This window comes from Microtus pennsylvanicus, chromosome 11 (assembly GCF_037038515.1).
Source record: "Microtus pennsylvanicus isolate mMicPen1 chromosome 11, mMicPen1.hap1, whole genome shotgun sequence".
Lineage (NCBI taxonomy): Eukaryota > Metazoa > Chordata > Mammalia > Rodentia > Cricetidae > Microtus > Microtus pennsylvanicus.
The window spans coordinates 62,537,020-62,557,198 of record NC_134589.1 but is presented as its reverse complement, the minus strand read 5'-3'; the positions used below and the strand labels follow the sequence as shown (position 1 = coordinate 62,557,198).

Genomic DNA, 20,179 nt, shown 5'->3' with positions numbered 1-20,179 from the left:
ATGCCTAGAGTAGATTCTAATAGAACCGATTTCAGCTCTCGACATGGCATGCCTAGCGTAGATTCTAATAGAACTGATTGATTTCAGCTCTTGACATGGCATGCCTAGCGTAGATTCTAATAGAACTGATTTCAGCTCTCGACATGGCATGCCTAGAGTAGATTCTAATAGAACTGATTGATTTCAGCTCTCGACATGGCATGCCTAGCGTAGATTCTAATAGAACTGATTGATTTCAGCTCTTGACATGGCATGCCTAGCGTAGATTCTAATAGAACCGATTTCAGCTCTCGACATGGCATGCCTAGCGTAGATTCTAATAGAACTGATTGATTTCAGCTCTTGACATGGCATGCCTAGCGTAGATTCTAATAGAACTGATTTCAGCTCTCGACATGGCATGCCTAGCGTAGATTCTAATAGAACCGATTTCAGCTCTCGACATGGCATGCCTAGAGTAGATTCTAATAGAACTGATTGATTTCAGCTCTCGACATGGCATGCCTAGCGTAGATTCTAATAGAACCGATTTCAGCTCTCGACATGGCATGCCTAGCGTAGATTCTAATAGAACTGATTTCAGCTCTCGACATGACATGCCTAGAGTAGATTCTAATAGAACCGATTTCAGCTCTCGACATGGCATGCCTAGAGTAGATTCTAATAGAACCGATTTCAGCTCTCGACATGGCATGCCTAGCGTAGATTCTAATAGAACCGATTTCAGCTCTCGACATGGCATGCCTAGCGTAGATTCTAATAGAACTGATTGATTTCAGCTCTCGACATGGCATGCCTAGCATAGATTCTAATAGAACTGATTGATTTCAGCTCTCGACATGGCATGCCTAGCGTAGATTCTAATAGAACCGATTTCAGCTCTCGACATGGCATGCCTAGCATAGATTCTAATAGAACCGATTTCAGCTCTCAACATGGCATGCCTAGCGTAGATTCTGTCAGTGCCGCCTAGTTAGTAGACAGCTTATCATCTCCACATAGCAATGAGACGCAGTCTACCAGTGCATATTAATAATTTGATAGGAGGCTGCTGCGGAATGTTCTTTGACCACATAACACCCTCTTACACTTTGCCAAAGTGTGATTTGGCTTTGGTCTCTTCTGGATTCCACACAGAGATTTATCTCAATTGTACTTATTATAATTCGATAAAATCAATCTTCCAATTTCTTTTAAAGCTAAGCATATGACCTAGCTCCATCCATTAGCATACTGGGATGGGATGGGAGTTCCATAATACCCTTTAGAATAGTTCCAGGAGACATGGAGGAAGTCTGTCTTCTGTTACACACTGGTCCCTTTAGCCCTCGTTTCTGATAAGTAATTTTGTCCCTCCAAATGTGGTTCCTGTGATTGTCATGATGCAAAGCTTTCCAGCTAGTGTGAATGATGTGGAGGACAAAAAAACAGCCAATGAGGAAACGGCTTTTTTGAAGGACCTGGGATAAATGGAAACATTAGTTTTCTGTTGGTAAATGAGCATCAGCCAGGTACTTGCCCAAAACAGGCTTTCTGAGCACAGCCTCAGGATTCGGAAGGCTGATTCAAAGTTGTACATTTGAAGCCAACATAGGGCTCACAGGGGCTCAGCCTATTGGCTCACATGCTCTTGTACATTCACCCTCCATGGTTACAGAGAAGTCAGACATCACTTCCGCGTCCTCCCCTAGAAGTAGCCTCACTGATCCTGGTGACACCCTGTTTTAACTCCCAGATTATAATTGGAGACAAATCTTAAATAAATGTGCAATTTTAAAAGGAAAAATAGTTACGTACATAAGGAAATACAAAATATGATCAGATTTTAAACTGTCCAGAGAATAATTTATTATAAGACAAAAATCTTTCTTCAGAATTAAAATTTTTTTTCTTTTTTTTTTTACACATTAAAATTTCTTTTTTTTTATTGATAAAAGGAGAATAAAGAAAAGAAAGAAAAAAAAACAAATTTCCACCTCCTCCCAGCCTCCCATTTTCCCCCCCTCCTCCCACCCCTCTCCCTTTTCCCCCACTTTTCTCCCCCTCCCTCTCCAGTCCAAAGAGCAGTCAGGGTTCCCTGCCCTGTGGTAAGTCCTAGGTCCTCCCCCCTCCGTCCATATCTAGGAAGGTGAACATCCAAACTGGCTAGGCTCCCACCAAGCCAGTACATTGCATTGGATCAAAACCGCGTGCCATTGTCCTTGGCGTCTCATCAGCCCTCATTGTTCGTCATGTTCAGAGAGTCCAGTTTTATCCCATGCTTTTTTTGGTAACAGTCCAGCTGGCCTTGGTGAGCTCCCAGTACCAACAAATTATAGAAGAAAACTTTCCCAGCCTATCAGAATTAAAATTTTTTGAAGGGGACTTTTCCAGATGCTTGTAAAATCCCTTGGGGCATGAGTTTAGGAAGTTGCTGAGAATTTGAATAACAAGGATAAGGGCTGTTGAGCTGACTCTGCAGGTAAAGGCACTTACGGCCAAGCCTGAGCACCTGAGCCAGTCCCCAGGACCCACATGGTGGAAGAAAATAGATGCCCACAGTTGTCCTTTGACCTCCGCGGGGACCATGGTACATGCACACATATGCATACACACTGTGGACTAACGAGTGGGAATGTGACTGAAGAAACATTGATTGCTAGCTAATACAGTAGATTTTTGTTGTTGCTATGTTGTTTGTTTGTTTGTTCTGAGGAATGGTCTCTATGTTGCCCAGTGTAGATCAGGCTGGTATACCAGGCTGGCATAGGACTCACAGAGATCTGCCTGTCTCCTTGAGTACTAGTAAAGGCATGTAACACCACGCCTGGCTTATTAGTTTGAACAGACTGCACCGACAATGCATGTATGTTAACAGAATAAAATAGGAAATGGATATAAAAGTAGAGGAAACTCCTTGTATTGAGTCATTCCGATTTTATGTGCAACAAGTTTCATCTGTAAAGCACTGAAGTCTAGTCTCCAAATTATTGAAATATATTAAGCTTTTTCCATGTTCCTGTTCTCTGAAATTAAAATTATTCATGATTTCAAGTATAAGGTCTGTGGATGAGGGAGCACAGGTACAGGAAACTCCTGGGGTGGGATGGAGAAAGGACTCATTCATCAAAGTGCTTTCATTACATGGTTAGATCCTCATCTGATATAAAGCCCCAGCCGCGGTCATGGTGCGTTCCTGTAATCTGATTGCAGAGGTGAGAGGAGCCTTATGAGAGATTATCAGGCAGCTTTTTGTTCATCAGTGGAGCCCAAGGCTCAATGAAAGACCTTATCACATGTACATTGATTATGTTTTTGTAGCTTTGAAAAGAATAAGATGCCACAACCGGAAGTGACTTATGAAGAATTTATTTTGACCTAGAATTCCAGAGGGGTGAGTACATCATAGTGTTAAACTGGACGCATAGACCCCAGCCCCCAGGCCTGAGAGTTGTATTGGTCTGGACTCCAATTCCCAGCATGCTAGGTCCTGACCCCTCCCTGGTGGGGTCAGGACCACTCCCACAGAGTATTTAAGTGAACTCCCAAAAGAGGATCATGTGAGCGCAGGAATCCCATTAAATCTGGATGTTTCTTAATTTGGCTTGTTTTGATTAGGAGTTTGCATCGGTAGACAGCTCACATTAGGAAAAATTCCTAATACACAGCAGGGCCGTATGGCAGCAGGAGCAGGAAGCTGAGAGATCACATCTCAACGAAATACTAAACAGAGAGAGGAAGCCAGAAGTGGGATGAGGCTATGAAATCTCAACACATGCCGCTAGTGACATATTCCAGAAAGGCCACATATCCTAAACACTCCCAAACAGTGGTCATCCAGTTGGAGATCAAGTGTTTGAATGCCTGAACATATGAGGACATCTTTTTTTTAAATTAATTTATTAAAGATTTCTGCCTCCTCCCCGTCGCCGCCTCCCATTTCCCTCCCCCTCCCCCAATCAAGTCCCCCTCCCTTGTCAGCCCGAAGAGCAATCAGGGTTCCCTGCCCTGTGGGACGTCCAAGGACCACCCACCTCCATCCAGGTCTAGTAAGGTGAGCATCCAAACTGCCTAGGCTCCACAAAGCCAGTACGTGCAGTAGGATCAAAAACCCATTGCCATTGTTCTTGAGTTCTCAGTAGTCCTCATTGTCCACTATGTTCAGCGAGTCCGGCTTTATCCCAGGCTTTTTCAGACCCGGGCCAGCTGGCCTTGGTGAGTTCCCATATGAGGACATCTTATTCAAACCCTGGTTCCCATAGGCCTGTAGCCATATCATAATGCAAAATGTGTTTAGTCTAACTCCAAAAGTCCCCACTATTTTAACACTGTTTCAAAGTCTCTTCAGAGACAACTGGCACTTTTGGAAATTCTAATTCTGGGGGCTGGAGAGCACTGACTGCTCTTCTAGAGGTCCTGAGTTCAATTCCCAGCAACCACATGGTGGCTTACAGCCATCTGTAATGAGATCTGGTGCCCTCTTCTGGCCAGCAAGTATACAGACAGAACACTGTATACATAATAAATAAATAAATCTTAAAAATTTTAAAATAAATAAATTGTAACCCTGTATAAAATTAAAAAGCAAATTACATACATTATATAATGGTGCAGAATATACATTACCATTTCAAAAGAGAATAGTGGGGCCATAGTGAGGAAATACTGGACCAAAGCAAGACTGAACCCCAGCAAGACTTAGCTTCAATTCTGTAGTTTCCAAAGCCTTAGATGGCTCTGCCTTTTTAGCTTTGCTGCCTGCAACATGCATGTCTTTCTCTTGGGCTGGTTCCACTCCCTGTGTATGGCTCTCCCGGGTAGATAATCCCATGGCTTGAGCATTGCCAACATCTTTGAGTCTCCACCAAAATCCGGATTCATTTCCACAGCTTCACACAATGGCCTCTCAGAGCCTTCACTCCAGGACTTCCTATCACAAGCTAATGTTTTTTCCCTACACTTAATATCTTTGAATAAAAACATCTTCAGAGCTAGAGCAAAATGTATACTAACAAATACTTGTGCCGTTGGCAACACAGCAGTGCTCAGTGTGCCTTCCAGCTCAGTGAGAATGGGGCAGCTTAATCTGCAAGGAACCTACGCTAGCAGTCACTTCTGTTCAGTGGTTTTATATTGGGAATGGAATGTAGAAAACTGGGGGAGGGGCACAGATAAGTGGACGATGAGTTGCTGGTTACCAGATTAGCACTGAATCTGAAATGAGAACTGTTGTTCACAGCTCTTGAATTTAGGTGTCAGCTGTGAGCAATTTTGGGAGTTCATTTCTATATGGATAATATTTCTATTAGATAAGTTGGCAGGCTTTGTATTAGCTTCATAAGCTACAAAAATTTTGCTTAAGGGACAGTTAAATATCAATGTTCACGCATATTTATTTACACTAGGAGAAAGTGGGGAACGTTTATAGTACAATATTGGAGAAAATAGGTACGTGTGCTAAAATAGTTTTTGATGTAGAAATTTTTAGTTGATGCATGTATGAGCGGGTTAAAAACAGGGTCTCACAAATGTTACACATACTTTATCACTGGGGTACACTCGTACCTCAGTCACTATTTAACAAAGAAAAACAAATACAGAGCAGACATATTTTCTACCATTAACCTAGGTCCCACCAAAGGAATTTTCATTAATATAAAATACCCGAATATATGTGAATGAGGGAATGCTTTGTGCAATTCAGGCTGTTTAAAATGCATGTCTGGCCAGACAGTGGTGGCACACTCGGGAGGCAGAGGTAGGCGCATCTCTGTAAGTCAAGGCCAGCCTGTTCTACAGAGCGAGTTCCAGGACAGGTTCCAAAGCTGCACAGATAAACCCTGTCTCAAAAAAAAAAAATCCAAAAAAAAAGAAAGAAAGAAAAAGCATGTCTGACCCCCATCTACTGCCTGCTAGGACCAACTCCCAGGCTCCAGCTCTAACAACCACAAATGTCCCAGACACAATTTACGCTGGCAGACAATAATGTCACTCGTTATTTATTGGCACGTGTATGCCTCCATTTGAAAGTCAATATTCAAATTACAGAGACTGGTAGTTTTCCTTCATTACAAACTGCTGACATGAAAGTTTTGTTAAAAGTTTCACACACTGACTTATCAACATTTAATTTATTCAAACTATTCAGTGAAATTTCTCTGATAAAGTAGTCTCAATTTGCTATGCAGTTTCCCTTGTGTACAAATTTTGAAATAGTAAAGAGCATGTAAGTTCTCTCAAAATTTTCATTAACTGAATTAGCTATGGAGGATTTGCATTCTTAACAAAACATCATGCACAATGGTTTGAGAAAGTATTCCTCAACTAATCTAAAAGAGTATTTGGGAATAAAAATGAGAACACCTCTTAAATTGGTGACTTTCTGACAATGGATGTCAAGGTCATCTCGCAGGTCATGACACGTCAGGCCCAGAGATAATGGAAACTCAACTGAGGAGAAAAGTGTTTCTGTGTTCCTGGTGGAAAGAACGACCACCGTATATATGCACTTTTCTGTGGGGCTGTGACAAGGTCATCTCGCAGGTCATGACACGTCAGGCCCAGAGATAATGGAAACTCAACTGAGGAGAAAAGTGTTTCTGTGTTCCTGGTGGAAAGAATGACCACCGTATATATGCACTTTTCTGTGGGGCTGTGACATGGCCAGACAGACTACCTAGTGGAGACACAGACTTTTCTCTATTAAGGTGGCCCGCAAACAAAACACTGTCCTCACTCATCACATTCCTGGAATAGCTCCTGCACGTGGCTTGTCTGATGCCCGCTGATCAGTTCTGCTAAGAGAGCTTGCTGCCTTACACTCGGGAGCCTTCCCTCAGGTGAATTTTCTGATGCACAGAGAGGGATGACTTATGGTAGAATGTTTTCCTACACTCGCGACACTCAAACCGTTTCTCACTCTCGTGAGTTATCTGATGCCTGTTCAGGTAGGACTTCTGGTGAAAAGCCTTCGCACACACTTTGCACTCATAGGGCTTCTCGCCTGTGTGCGTTCTCTGGTGTACAGTGAGATGGGACTTGCTGTAAAATGTTTTCCTGCATTCTTCACAGGAGTACGGTTTATAACCCGTGTGACTCCTTTGATGGACAGTAAGGGAGGACTTATGGAGGAATGTTTTCCTGCACTCTTCGCATGCATACGGCCTGTTACCTGTGTGATTCCTCTGGTGCCTGCTGAGACTCGACTTCTGGTAGAAAGCTTTCCCACATTCTTTACATTCGAAAGGTTTCTTACCAGTGTGAGTTCCCTGATGCATTTTGAGGTGTGACTTACGGTGAAAAGTTTTTCCGCACACACTACATTCATAAGGTTTCTCCCCTGTGTGTGTTTTCTGGTGCACAGTAAGGTTGGACTTCCGGTTGAATGTTTTCTGACATTCTTCACATTCATATGGTTTGTCACCTGTGTGAATTTTCTGATGTATGATGAGGTGTGACTTGGAGTAGAATGTCTTTCTACATTCGTCGCACTCATACGGTTTCTCGCCTGTGTGGGTTCTGTGATGCACGTTCAGGTCTGACTTACAGTAGAACGTCTTCCTACATTTCTTACACTCGTAGGGCTTCTCGCCTGTGTGGGTTCTCTGGTGTATGGTGAGGGAGGACTTGTGGTAGAACGTTTTCTTACACTCTTTACATCCATAGGGTTTATCACCTGTGTGAGTTCTCTGATGCCTGTTGAGGTGGGACTTACGGTAGAACGATTTCCCACACATATGACATCCATAGGGTTTATAACCTGTGCAGGTTCTTTGATGCCTCCTGAGATTTGCCTTCTCACTAAAGCTTTTTTCGGATTGATGAAGTTCATAAAGTTTTGTTCCTCTGACTCTCTGACACGCAGTTTGCTGTTTTTCCTGATGGAAAATTTTCTCACATTGTCTACATCTATAGGATCTGACTCCAGCATGTATTATCTGGTTTTTGTAGTATGATTTCTTAATGAAGGTTTTCTCACAATCACTACACTTGTAATATTTCTGTACTTTGTGTGTTTTCTTATGTTTCGTGAGCTTCAACTTTGAACAGAATGTTTGCTTACAAATACTACATTCAAAAGTTCCTGCCCTTCCCCAAGTCATCTCTACCTCATCAGATGCCTTCCCAGACTCACCAGATTTGCTGGAACTATGAGCAATGTGAAACCTCTTATTTGTCCAGAATGCCTTTGTGTTGTAGGTTGCTTCTTGCCTGCAACACTGAATATGCTGTTGAGTACTTGGAGCTCTGTTATACAGTCTATGATGCTGTGCACGTAAGGGGGTCCTGCTTACAGAGCCATCGAGTTCCTTTCCAGTCTGCATGTTACCAGGCTCGTTAGGGGGAAGCACATTCTGCCATACATTAGGTGTTGCAGGCCTCATTCCTGAAGAATTTCCATTCTTTACAGTCAGATTTGAAACATGGTTTGAGCTCACATTAAATATTTTTCCTAATTTAACATTCTTCTCAGTCGATGTGTTGCTGTTGGCAATTACACGGTCCCACAAATGTCTCTCTTGATTGTCCTGGCTGGTTTCATCCAGTTCATTTACTTTCTGGATATCTAAAAGAAAACAGGAGTAGCCAAGCTCATATTACAGCAGAAAGATGTACATTATGATTTCAAAATAATATTGATATGACGTATACAGAATCTATACATTAGACTTTACAATGTAAAATCACATCACCTCATTGATTTAAAATGTTCTATTCATTTGAAACACAAGATAGTTAAATGTTCACCTGTGCCTAGCTGTATATTTCAGTATACTCATTTCCACCTGCTATTTTCCCATTCCTTCATCCTAGGTCTTTGATTCATGCCGCTTCCCTTTTCTTTCTGAGGATGGAGGTTTGTACAGTTTGTCTTTCACCTGATCAGAAATACAATTTAGACTTAGAAAAGGACTGATTCCTGTGTGTTTAGTTTTTACTTTTCCATGAGGAACCACAATAGAAACTTAGGGGTTTGGATTATAAACACAAATGACCTTATTTCCACATGAAAACAGCTAATTCTAGCCCTCCAATTCCTAATGGAAATTTATTTTATGCTTCCCTAGACGATAACAGAGTCAGGAAGTTCCAGGCTACCTCCATGTTGGACTAATGGATTTCATTCAGGAAACAGTCATGCCCATCATTCTTTGAAATGTTTTTCTGGATATTTTTGAGATTCATAGAACTGACATTCTTCACTTAGAGTAAGGTACATGTACCCCCGCTTTGAAGCTCTTTGCTTCTGGAAGCTTCTATTTTGTATTATAAATGGAGCCTTCTACATAAGTCTATTGTTTTCCCCAAGAGAGACTGCTGATGAGAGATGGCCACACCCACACAGAAGTCTCGGCCCTTCACCATGAAATCCTTGCTCCACTTAAGTCTCTTCATATCTAAGACCTACTTGTCCTGTCAAGCCTAGGTTTTCCCTTTCCATGCTGGGTGATTTGGTTGTGCTGAATGTCCCTCACTTTCATAGATTCTCATTCTGTGGGACAGGAGACTAGATTCTCGGCTTCTTTTTCTGTTCTCATCAATCGCCTTGGTTAATGCCTGAATAACTACGATATAAATATTTATATTAAGCTACCAATTCCCAATGGACATAACCACTCTCAAGTCTATATTTTATGCCCACCTATGTATTACATATACCAAATTTGTAAAAAAAAAAAAAAAGTAATATTAAGATTAAATAACAATAGCCTTTAAATTCCTTCCCTTTAGACTTCTCCTAAAATAAAATGGTGTATAGTTTTATTTCTTAGCTTGTGATAAAACATTCTTTATGACTCTTATCTTACAACCAAATATTTTACACTTAATTTTTTCAACAAAATGTAAGCTTTTTATGTGTAAATGCATGTTTTATTATTACTTACTTACATGTCTAATTATAAAAGTGCCATGTTTAGGAGCTAACCAAATACCATGTGATAAAAGAATGAACACAGCCAAAAATGCTTGGGGTGGGAAACACTGATAACTGGGAACTTAGAGAAAGTAGCTAACCAACTAACCAAAATTATCTAGGAAGCTCCATACAGCTACAAAAATTTGTGAACTCAAGAAAATATATAACAAAATAAAAGAGAGAGAAGAGATTCATGTGAGAGTTCCCCTTGGATAATGTACACAGGAAACACCTGATGTACCAGTACCATCAGTGAAAAGAACTCAACATGGCCAGTGGCTATTAGATCTAGTTATTCTGGTCTCTGTCCAGGGTGTATTCACTGACCTGGCCGACTCTGCTCTGCAACTTCTTCTACTCTCCACGGTCCAGTTCCTTGTTCTAACTTAAAGATCACCTCAGGTTTGGTAATGCAGTAACCTGATAATGGGAAATAATATAAGATTTTACCACATGCTAAGTCAAGTACACTGCAGAAAGATACCACCTTTGGGAAGTGAGTGATTTCTAGGCAGATCTGCACAGTTTGTGAGTGGACCCTCATATTCTTGCCTTTAGTAAGTAATGTTAAATGGCTTGAGGAAGAAAGTAAAGATGGGACAAAGGAAGCAAAGAGAGCAAAGAACGCAGCTCTGTTCTGTGATCTCCAATGCCTGAGAGACTAAGAAAGGAGGAATACTACTAGTTCAAAGTCTGTCACAGCAACTTAAGACCCTGTCTCAAAATAAAAAAATAAAAAGGATGCTGGGCATACAGTGCAGTGACAGACTTGCCCAGTATATATAAATCTCTACATTAATCTACACTACTAAAAACAAATAGGAAAGGGAAATCTAAAAATGGATTTTAAGACTCTTAAAGAGACACAATACAGTTAATAAAAAAAAGAAAGGAACAAAGGAAGGTCCTCCTAAGATCCATACAGAGGAAGAAGAGCACCAAATCTACCAAGCTGTCCTCTGGTCGCTAGATGCACGGCATGGCATGTGTGTATGCACTTAAGAAAAAGTTTAAGCAATCTGAATTTTGGAGCTAAGACTCAACAAAAACTTAAGGAAAACAAAAGGGTGGGAGCCTCCGCAGCAGAACGGATTCAGGTGTAGAATAATGTGGTCAGATTTCGTTTTGTTCCCTTTTTTGTGACAGGGTGTCACTGTGTAGTTCTGACTGTCTTGGAGATCAGGCTAGCCTCAAACTAAGAGATCCATCTGCCTCTGCATCCTAAGTACTAGGATTAAAGGCATGTTTCATATTTTAAAATGGAAAAAGAGATTAATTGCATTATTATTTGTATTATATTGTTATTTGTATGACTGTTTTGCTGCACATATGTCTATGCACCATGTTCATTAAGTGACTGTAGGTTCAGGAGAGATGGCTGGAGCTTCTGGGACTGGAGTTACAGATGGCTGATAAGTGGTCATACGAGTATTTGAACCCAGGTCCTCTGGAAGAGCAGGCAGTACACTTAATTGCTGAGCCATCCCCCAAAAAAAACCAAAACAAAATTACAGTGGAGTTCAAGACAGTTTTTCTGTGTAGCCCTGGATGTTCTGTAAGTAGCTCTAGAGACAAGACTGACTTCAAAGTCATACAGATCCTCCTGCCTCTACCTCCTGAGTGCTAAGATTAAAGGCGTATGCTACCATGCCCAGCACTTATAACTGTAAATTTTGCTACTGTTACAAATCATAATATCAATATCTGTGTTTTATGATGGTCTGAGGTGACCCTTGTGAAAGGATCATTCAAATCCCAAATGGGTTGAGACTCACAGGTTGATACACTTTCATCTTTTTCTTTTATGTATCCACTATATTGCTTAATTTTATATGTTCATGTGTTTTGGTTTTTTTTTGGTTTTTCGAGACATGGTGGTTATTATCCTTTCACTTACTGTGTAACATCTCTTAAGCTCTAGAGAAGCTTTCCTAATACACAGCCCTACGGGAGACACTTAAGAGATGTTACACAGTAAGTGTATCAATACAGAAACCATTAAACATAAAAAATTAACACTGAGAAAAAAAAGAATACAAAAAAGAGCCACCAAAAATGTCAGAAAGATGTCCTCACTTATCAAAAGAATCCTCAAATGTAAATAAGAAAAATATAAACTATTTGAACAGATGAAAATGGTAGACTCAGTATACTCTTGTATACAGAAAGATATTAGATCCCCTATATCTTACCATATTCAGAAACAAAATTAAAATATAACTAAAACATAAATGCAAGATCTGACAGTGCTGAAATAAAATACAGAAAGCTGAATATTGATTCAAAGATTTTATTTCCTTTTTGAGATTGGCCTTCCTACATTACCAGGTTGGTTTGGAAGTTCTAGGCCCAAGTAATGCTTCCTCCTCAATTTCAAGGGTGCAGGAAACATAGACATGCACAATCACACCCGGCACAGATGTGACATGACCTCAAACCACAGTCATTAACAGCTAAAACTGACAACTGGGATTGCATAGATGTAAATCCTCTATACAGAAAAGCAAATGATAGAGCAAAGTGGTAACAGACACAATGAAAGAAAACGTCTGAAACTGTACAAGAGGATAATTTCTGGAATATATAAGGAATTTAACAGCAGAAAAATAATTTAATTAAAAATTGAACAAGGCAACTTGAATAGGTATTTTCCCAAAGGCATACAAATAATTCACAAACTCATCAATAAATGGTCAATATCTGTAAACATCAGAAAATGCTAATCAAAATCACAGTGAAATATCAAAACACCTGCAACTAGAATACTATCAAAACCACAAACAACAAATACTGATGAGGACACATAGACACATTATTCTACATTGTTTCTGGGAATATAAAATTATTACTATGAAAAACAGTACGAAAGTCCCTCAAAAAATACAAATAGAACTATCTTTATGGCGTAGCTATAACTAAATATATTTTAAAAGAAAATGAAATCAGTATTTTGAAATTTCATGAGTTCAAGGTAATGGGCTACATGAGATCTTGCCTTTTAAAAAGGGTATTTATGTATAAGGGAATATTATTCACTAAGAAACCCCAAAATTATCTCAAGCAAGAACTGATGAATGTTTTTGCTTAGTTATGGAATGATGTGGTTGGGCACAAAAAGATAAACACTTGTTTATAAGTGGAAGACAAAGTTTCACTCGGAGAAATAGAGGCAAGCGTGGTTAGCATGGCCTAGAAGAGTATGTCAAGGAGGGACAGAGAGAAGACGGCTAGTGCATTCAGGGGTACAGCCTGATAGCCAGTTAACTTTCAGTTTTCTAGGGCACAGAAGCATGACCATAGTTGAAAATGATTTAAATGCTTCAGAATAGCTAACAGAGAATTTAAATGTTCCCAATATAAAGATGTGCTAGGTCTGCACAGACCTACCAATTTCTGGAGGTCGGTCTATACACACATATAATATTATGTGTGTGAGAGTACAGACAAATTTCAGACATGATTACTGTTCTTACTAAGAAAGGAAGTGCTTTTATACTACTGGGTACTTTTACTCACCCAAGGACTCCAGAATCCTGTAGGTCTCCAGCATCACGTCCCTGTAGAGCTTCCTCTGAGCATCATCCAGGTCCTGCCACTCCTCCCAGGTGAAGTCCACATAGACATCCTCAAAGGACACCAACCCCTGTAATCAAACACTTCTCCTCAACTCAAGCTTTTGGGCCTATCAGAAGACAGGAATGTGGGAGTTTGGTGCCTCACACGGGCTGCATGTTAGTTTATATTCTCCATCGCGGGAGGGAAAATCACTAATACCTTGCTTCTGTACTAAGTTAGTAACTGAAAAGACGACTACTACACAATTCCCATTCCTAACAAAAATGGATGGATTATGTGCTGTAAAACATTCACAAGGCCTTGGATTCAATCTGCAGTAACAGACACACACACAGAGACGCACAGACACACAACAGACAACAGAGACACACACAAACACACACAAGAGACTATTTCTTTCTCTCTCTTTTAGAAAAAGAAAAAAAGAAAGAAACCTTGTCCACAGTTGGCCTGATAATCTAGTCTGAGTGAGGACGGCACACCCACACCCTTGAAATGATGTTAAACAAAGACACAAGTCACTGCAGAACAGGTAATGAGGACTCTAAGCATCCTGCAGGTTATGCTTCATGGATAGCATAGTGAGTTCTCTCTCGGGAGTAACAAACCACAGAGGACACGTTGTAAAAGCACAGAACCATGGATGGTTAATGGGCCTATAAGTAGAACCACAAAGGTGATTCCTGGGCATTGGTGAGTTATAAAGTTATATGTTCAGGTGACTGACGACCAGGGATTTTGCTTTTCAAAACCATCTAATTCCAACAACTTGACTACATTTACAGTAGTCCTTATATTGGCCTTTAAATCTAAGATCTGCGTTTTGAAAGCCGACTCAGGGAAGTAGACAAGGAAGGATGCAAATGAAGAATAATGAGGGAAGAAACCAGGTGACACAATAGCATTAAGAATATAGGATATAGAACAGGCCGGGTGGTGGTGACAGCACACGCCTTTAATCCCAGCACTCGGGAGGCAGAGGCAGGAGGATCTCTGTGAGTTTGAGGCCAGCCTGGTCCACAAGAGCTGGTTCCAGGACAGGCTCCAAAGCCACGTAGAAACCCTGTCTTAAAAAAAAAAAAGAATATAGAACAGAAACCACTCTTAGCTAAGTAGCAATTTTAAGGTCAGATGGGGCTACATGAGATCCCATCTCAAAACCAAAAAAGCAAATAAAAGAACACAGCTAAGCATGGTGGTACACACCTTTAATTCTAGCACTAGAGACAGAGGTAGACAGATCTCTGTTTGAAGTACAGGGCCAGTCAAGGCTACAAATTAAGATCCCATGTCAAATAAGCAAACATATAAACAAGCACATAGAAATAAAATAGAAATAGAAAGAATAGAAAATTCATCCTAGAAAAATGAAAAACTCTGGGACTAAAATTTGATAATTATATGTTGTGCCTGAGGTAAAAAGAGATATATACTTCCAGGCTGTATACATGATCAGCTAAGTTTCTAAAAATTAAGGTGAATTACATTGACTACGGGTAATACACTGATCTTAAACATACTGTGAGGTTGGTTAGTTTGTTTTTGAGACAGTGTCTCATGTAGTCCAAGGTAGACTCAAACTCTGTATAGCTGAGTCTGGCCTTGGGCTCTTAATCCTCCTGCCTTCAGGGTACTGAGGATTACAGATACTATGTTTCTGTGGTCAGATGTGTGGGGACATTCAACTGGCACTGGATATTAGACCTGCTATAGTTTGAAAGAAAATGAACCCATAGAGAGTGGCACTATTAGGAGGTGTGGCTTTGTTGGAATAGGTGTGGCTTTGTCAGAGGAAGTATGTCACTATGGGAGTGGGCTTTGAGGTCTCGTATGCTCAAACTATGCTCAGTGTGATAATCAATTCACTTCCTGTTGCCTGCAGATCAGGATGTAGAACCCTTAGCTCCTTCTCCAGCACCATGTCTGCCTGCACGCTGTCATACCCCCCCCCCAATGATGATGGACTAAACCTCTGAAAATGTAAAGCCACTCCAGTTAAATGTTTTCCTTTATAAGAGTTGCCATTGTTGGGCTGGAAAGATGGCTCAGAGGTTCTGAGTTCAATTCCCAGCAACCACATATTGGCTCCCAACCATCTGTAATAAAGATCTGGTGCCCTCTTCTGACCTGCAGGGACACATGCAAGCAGAATGCCATATACATAATTAATTAATAAATCTTAAAAAACAAAAAGAGTTGTCATTGTCATGGTGTCTCTTCACAGCAAATGATACCCTAAGACAGGACCTAGCAATCAAAAGACAGTCTTAGCAGGAAAAGTAAGATTCCACTAACAGAAGAACCTCAGTCAGACAGACAACAAAGTGAATGAAATGGCTTCAGGAGGACCCAAGAGGCTGTAAAAAACGAAGTAAGAACAGAATTTGTAGAAACACTAACATTCAGTGACAGGACCACAGGAACTGAGAAACATTCTTAAATACTTCTTCTAGGAATAAAGAAAAGCTCAATATTAATACATTAATGTATTTCACTGAATTCACAGTTCCACTGGTGGGGGTGTATAATCTTGTGATCATTTTCAAAGACATGGAAAGGGCATTTTTTATTATTTATTTTATGCAGATGGGTGTTTTGCCTCTCTCTCCCTCCCTCCCTCTCTCTCTCTCTTTCTCTCCCCCCCCCCTCTCTGTGTGCACCATGTGCATGCAGTGCTCAGAGAGGCCAGAAGGCCTTGCATACCCTAGAAATGGAGTTACAGATGGTTGTTAGCTGCCATGTGGATGCTGGGAATTGAACCTAGGTCCTCTGGGAAAGTAGTCTGAACTCTTAACCACTGAGCCAATTTTAAAAGCAGGAGCCCTTTGTAAAGTTCTTAGCCAAAAAAAAAAAAAATTAGAACAGTCTTTCTTCTCCTGATAAAAATACATGTCTCTTGCCGGGCGATGGTGGCGCACGCCTTTAATCCCAGCACTTGGGAGGCAGAGGCAGGCAGATCTCTGTGAGTTCGAGACCAGCCTGGTCTACAGAGCGAGTTCCAGGACAGGCTCCAAAGCTACAGAGAAACCCTGTCTCGAAAAACCAAAAAAAAAAAAGAAAAATACATGTCTCTTAACCTAAGAGGCAGCATGACAGCTGAGGGGAAAGGGAATGATAGCATGCCCCGTCTTTGGTAGGCTGTAATCCCAGCATTTGGGAGGCAAAGGCAGGAGGATCCATGTCTACATAGCATGACCCTGTCTACAAAACTCAAACATCAACACACAGACCCAACTCATCAGCACCAGCACTGTATAAGACATGCCAACCAAGGTCAATACAAAGGGGAAATGTGGGTTATGATTTCCTTATCATTTAGAAGTAAAAATACCTGATAATCTTCTTTAAAGTATTTCAAATAGAAAACAGTAAGTTAAATATAAAAAATTAAACTCTACATGTGAGACTGTTCATACAACAAAAGTATGGGAAGAAAACCCTGGCCATCCTAACAGCAAGTATATGAAGGAAGAAGAGGGTGAAGGACTTTTTAAAAAGCAAATAAAGAGAATGCCATATTTATGGAGTAGAATTTTACACCATAAAGACACAGACTCTCTGTAGGTCAATAAACTAATTCAACAGCAGTATAGCAGAAACATCAAATTCCTAGATGTGGACAAAGGGATTTCAGTTTGTATAGGGAACTGAAGCAGCATTAGCTGCTTTGGGCTTCCATAACATGCCACATTTTCTCAGTTCTGCAGGACCAAAACCAGCTGATTCAGTTTCCACTGCGGCCTTTCCAGGCTTATAAAGGCAACTTCCTTGAGGTGTCCTTACATAGTGCAGTGAGGAAGGCCTCTCCGTCTTCTATGATACTAGGGACTAGCACTTTTTTAACCGCAGCTAACTCCAAAATATTATCTCTCCAGATAAAGTAACATTTGGTTTTAGAGGTCAGACTCACCATATAAACACATCCACAGCATTTGCCATTCCTAATGCTGATGAAAAATCAAATGCCTACTTGTAGTCACTCCAATATCAGGTGTATAATCCCCACTTAGCTTGGCTAACCAAACAGTATAGTCCATGTAGGCCAGAGGACAACCTCAGATATAGTTCCTCAGAGCCACCTTCTCTCACACTGTGGAATCCCTAGCCTCCTTTCTTAGAGCCCTGGGTCCCCAGGTCCCCGCTTTAAATACCCATTGGTATAGTATGTATGGGGTCCTTTAAATAAAGACAATGGGCAGGGTAGGGCGAGAGGAATCGGTACCTGGTGTTCCATTTTTAGGATGCCCTCTCTGTGAACGTAATTCTTCTATCCATAACAAGGAGACAGTAACACACATTTGAGTGTACAGGCCTCATCCTGAGCAAATCTATAATGACGTAAAGAAACGCAATCCCTACCTCCTTCTATGAAAGCACAGGCCCCAGCGCCAAGGGAGGAGGTGGAAAGGTGACAGCCGGTGACCCCAAAACAAACCACACAGTCTAGTTTTCAGTGATCAAGATCTTTCGAGAAAGTTATTTTGAATGTTTTGCTTTTGGTATCCTTCACTGGAATTGCTCAGCTTCATCTTCGGACTGTTCTTTGTGTAGAGAAACAGCTGGTTTTATTTTTGACCTTTGTTACTTTGCTCAACCTTTTCATGTGTCATATTTTTAATGAACACAGTGTCACCTCATCTCCAAATGATTATGACCTTCTTCCTCCAATTTACATGACTCTCAATCATTACTGCGGCCACGGGTCCTGGAGAGCACCTCTAGGGCAGTGATAAGAGAACTACCAAGAATGGATATGTCTTATTTCTCTTCTCAGAAAATAAAACACTGATTCATTAAGTATGACATTACTTACAAGTAAAATGTAATCTTAAGTCCCTACACTGTTGTAGCCTCTCATCTCAAAAGGCGGATTTTCTCCCGTTTATTTTCTGCATTTATTGAAAGGTCACATGATTTTTTTTTAAATTTATTTAATTTAGTGTATGTGCATGCCTGTGCTACAGAGCACACGTGGAGGTCTTACGGAATTTGGTTCTTTCACCTTGGGGGTCCTAGAGAGCCAACTGAGTGCCTTTGCCCACTGATCCATCTTGGTGGTGCTCTTGTGGATTTTCAATTGTTGATTGCTATGGCATATTACAATAAATCATGTTTGGCAAAAGAGCATAGTGTGTGTGTGTGTGTGTGTGTGTGTGTGTGTGTGTGTGTGTGTGTATAATCTCATAGAACTATTTCTAGATGAGGAAACAGAAGATAACATGCACGTCTATTACCGTCTATGGTTACTTAGTTACCTTTCCTGGCGCCTTGTGCTTCCTTGCTCTGCACCGCTGGGACCATCTGCAGTGACTGTAAGACACTGACCTCTTGTAGCTTCTCTTCCGCCTTCCAGTGTTAAGAGTTTGATTGGCCTGCTGTACGTTCCTCTGTAAAACCTGTAATACAGTGTTGAGGATGCTGTCACGGGAGTGACCGGGAGCCACTTTTCAGTGCAATGACACATGAACTAAAGCATGATTCAGCAGAATGGCCCTCAGGCTCCCATGAAGGCGTCACACTATCGTCTTGTGAGCTTGGCCCTGAGCACCAGTCAAACCCTTTGTTAAAGCTGTCAAAAAAGCCAATGCTGAAAAAATGCCTCAAAAGCATCGCAAAATTATTAGACGCTATGGCAGCACCACAAGTATGAGCGCAGGCTTTGCTATAGTATGTAGAAAAACCTTTTAAGTTGCTGCCCTGCGTGTCACATTGTCTTAAAAAGACACTTTCAACAATATCAACTTAAAACTTTCAAGTTCCGTGGAAAATAAATTATAGCTACAGAACAGTCAAAGATGCAGGAACTCTGAATTATTCTAACTGTTCTAGTTGAGCTCTTACAAAGTTAGCGGAAATGGGGATTTTAAATGGAGTGTGAAATGTTTCTAAACATGTGAAGACGTGCATAGATTCATTGACGACCATGGCCACTCTCGTGACAAACTTCCTAGGACTCTGTCCCGACCCCTACTTTTCAGCACCACCCAATAAAAACAGCAGTCTATGGATTCATCAAGGGATTAATCTATTCATGAGGCCAGAGCCACTGGACTGCCACCTCTGGAAAGGGCCTCGCACAGCCATCCAGAGGTGTGTTTTTACTAAAGTAGGGCCAGTCAGTCCAATCAGGATGACAATCAAGATTACCAAGCACACACCACGAGGTTACAAAGATGGAGTATGGTGCACACAGATCCAGCGGGATGGTACATTGGGGGCAGAAACATAATCACAGCAAAGGACTCGAATTCGGTGTGGAATTCCTGCCAGCACATTAAGAGCCTTCAGGATGCAGGGGATGCAGCAGCCCAGGCTCAGCCCACACCTCGGGCTGCTCTAGCGTCCAGGGCCGTCACTGCTAGACAAGGGGACGCCAGACACAGCAGCTGTGGCACCGGGGTCTGGACCAAGAGGAGGAGAAGGGTGCGGCTGAGGACAAGTCTCCCTGGAGGCTCAGCCCTCCGGGGGCGACAGAAGCCGTGAGCACAGCCCCGCGCAGGCCTCGGGGAGCCAAACCGTCCGCGCACAGCACAGCGGAGGGGACGAGGACCTGCCCCGGCCGCTTCCCGCGGGCAGCACTCACCATGGCGGCCCCCGTCCGCCTCCCTCAGCTGACAGGCCCGAGGCGCCCGGACTGCCCAGCTCAGCTGACGGATCAGGCGCTAAGATGGCGCGAGACAAAGACCCGCGAACCCGCGAAGGCAC

The 20,179-nt window shown here is 41.6% G+C and overlaps 2 protein-coding genes across 6 annotated transcripts in view; one reads left to right on the top strand and one right to left on the bottom strand.

Moving 5' to 3' along the window:
* LOC142860755 (zinc finger protein 809-like) overlaps nt 1-8,811 on the top strand; it is a 23,888-nt gene extending 15,077 nt beyond the window's left edge. Inside the window, exon 5 of the mRNA XM_075992461.1 lies at nt 8,794-8,811. Within this exon, the coding sequence (XP_075848576.1) occupies nt 8,794-8,801 (8 nt within the window). The 3' untranslated portion in view covers nt 8,802-8,811. The remainder of the gene's footprint in view (nt 1-8,793) is intronic.
* Nucleotides 4,016-20,179, bottom strand: LOC142860753 (zinc finger protein 39-like). 5 transcript variants are annotated; one of them, XR_012912393.1, is made up of 6 exons: nt 20,058-20,179; nt 18,730-18,870; nt 13,415-13,541; nt 10,226-10,318; nt 6,620-8,545; nt 4,017-6,492 (listed from the first exon to the last, which is right to left on the bottom strand). XR_012912393.1 is itself a non-coding variant. In XM_075992452.1 (5 exons), exons 1-5 carry the CDS (start codon nt 20,058-20,060, stop codon nt 6,795-6,797), a joined length of 2,115 nt encoding a protein of 704 aa, XP_075848567.1. In that variant the 5' UTR covers nt 20,061-20,179; the 3' UTR covers nt 4,018-6,794. The 5 variants fall into 5 exon arrangements, 3 of the variants coding, with proteins under 3 accessions (XP_075848568.1, XP_075848570.1, XP_075848567.1); XR_012912394.1 differs by lacking the exon at nt 10,226-10,318 and having other exon boundaries at nt 4,016-6,492; XM_075992452.1 differs by having other exon boundaries at nt 4,018-8,545.